This window comes from Buceros rhinoceros, unplaced genomic scaffold, assembly GCF_000710305.1.
Source record: "Buceros rhinoceros silvestris isolate BGI_N320 unplaced genomic scaffold, ASM71030v1 scaffold28284, whole genome shotgun sequence".
NCBI classification, from domain to species: domain Eukaryota; kingdom Metazoa; phylum Chordata; class Aves; order Bucerotiformes; family Bucerotidae; genus Buceros; species Buceros rhinoceros.
The window spans coordinates 2,151-2,510 of NW_010408034.1; the positions used below are offsets into that span (position 1 = coordinate 2,151).

The 360-nt window shown below is 68.6% G+C and overlaps 1 protein-coding gene across 1 annotated transcript in view; it reads right to left on the reverse strand.

The window, feature by feature from the left end:
- UMPS (uridine monophosphate synthetase) overlaps positions 1-346 on the reverse strand; it is a gene marked incomplete at both ends in the record, with an annotated part of 2,490 nt that extends 2,144 nt beyond the window's left edge. Inside the window, one exon of the mRNA XM_010134743.1 lies at positions 196-346. Coding sequence (XP_010133045.1) covers positions 196-346 — 151 coding nt within the window. The remainder of the gene's footprint in view (positions 1-195) is intronic.
- Between the last annotated feature and the right edge of the window lie 14 nt (positions 347-360).

Genomic DNA, 360 nt, shown 5'->3' on the forward strand with positions numbered 1-360 from the left:
AGCCGGCCTGGAAAGCCCTGCCGGGCTGGGAGCTGCGGGAGGTGCGTTCTGGGGGACAGGAGCTGCTTTCCGTGCGGCAGCGGTGACCGTACGCTGGGACGGAGCCGCGGCGCAGCACGAAGAACCGCAAGCGTGTGAAGTCACCTCCGCGACACGGCAGCGAGGAGACGCGAGTGCCGGACGAGCAGGTTTTACCGTGGTCTTTCGCCTCCTTCCTCCGCACCAGCATCGGGACCCGGTGCTCCGCGCAGATGACGGTGGCCAGCGGCAGGGCCGTGTAGGGGACGCCGCACACGCAGTCGTAGCGGAGACCGGCGGCTGCGGCCGCTTCGAAGAGCAGATCTGCAACCTGACAGGGAA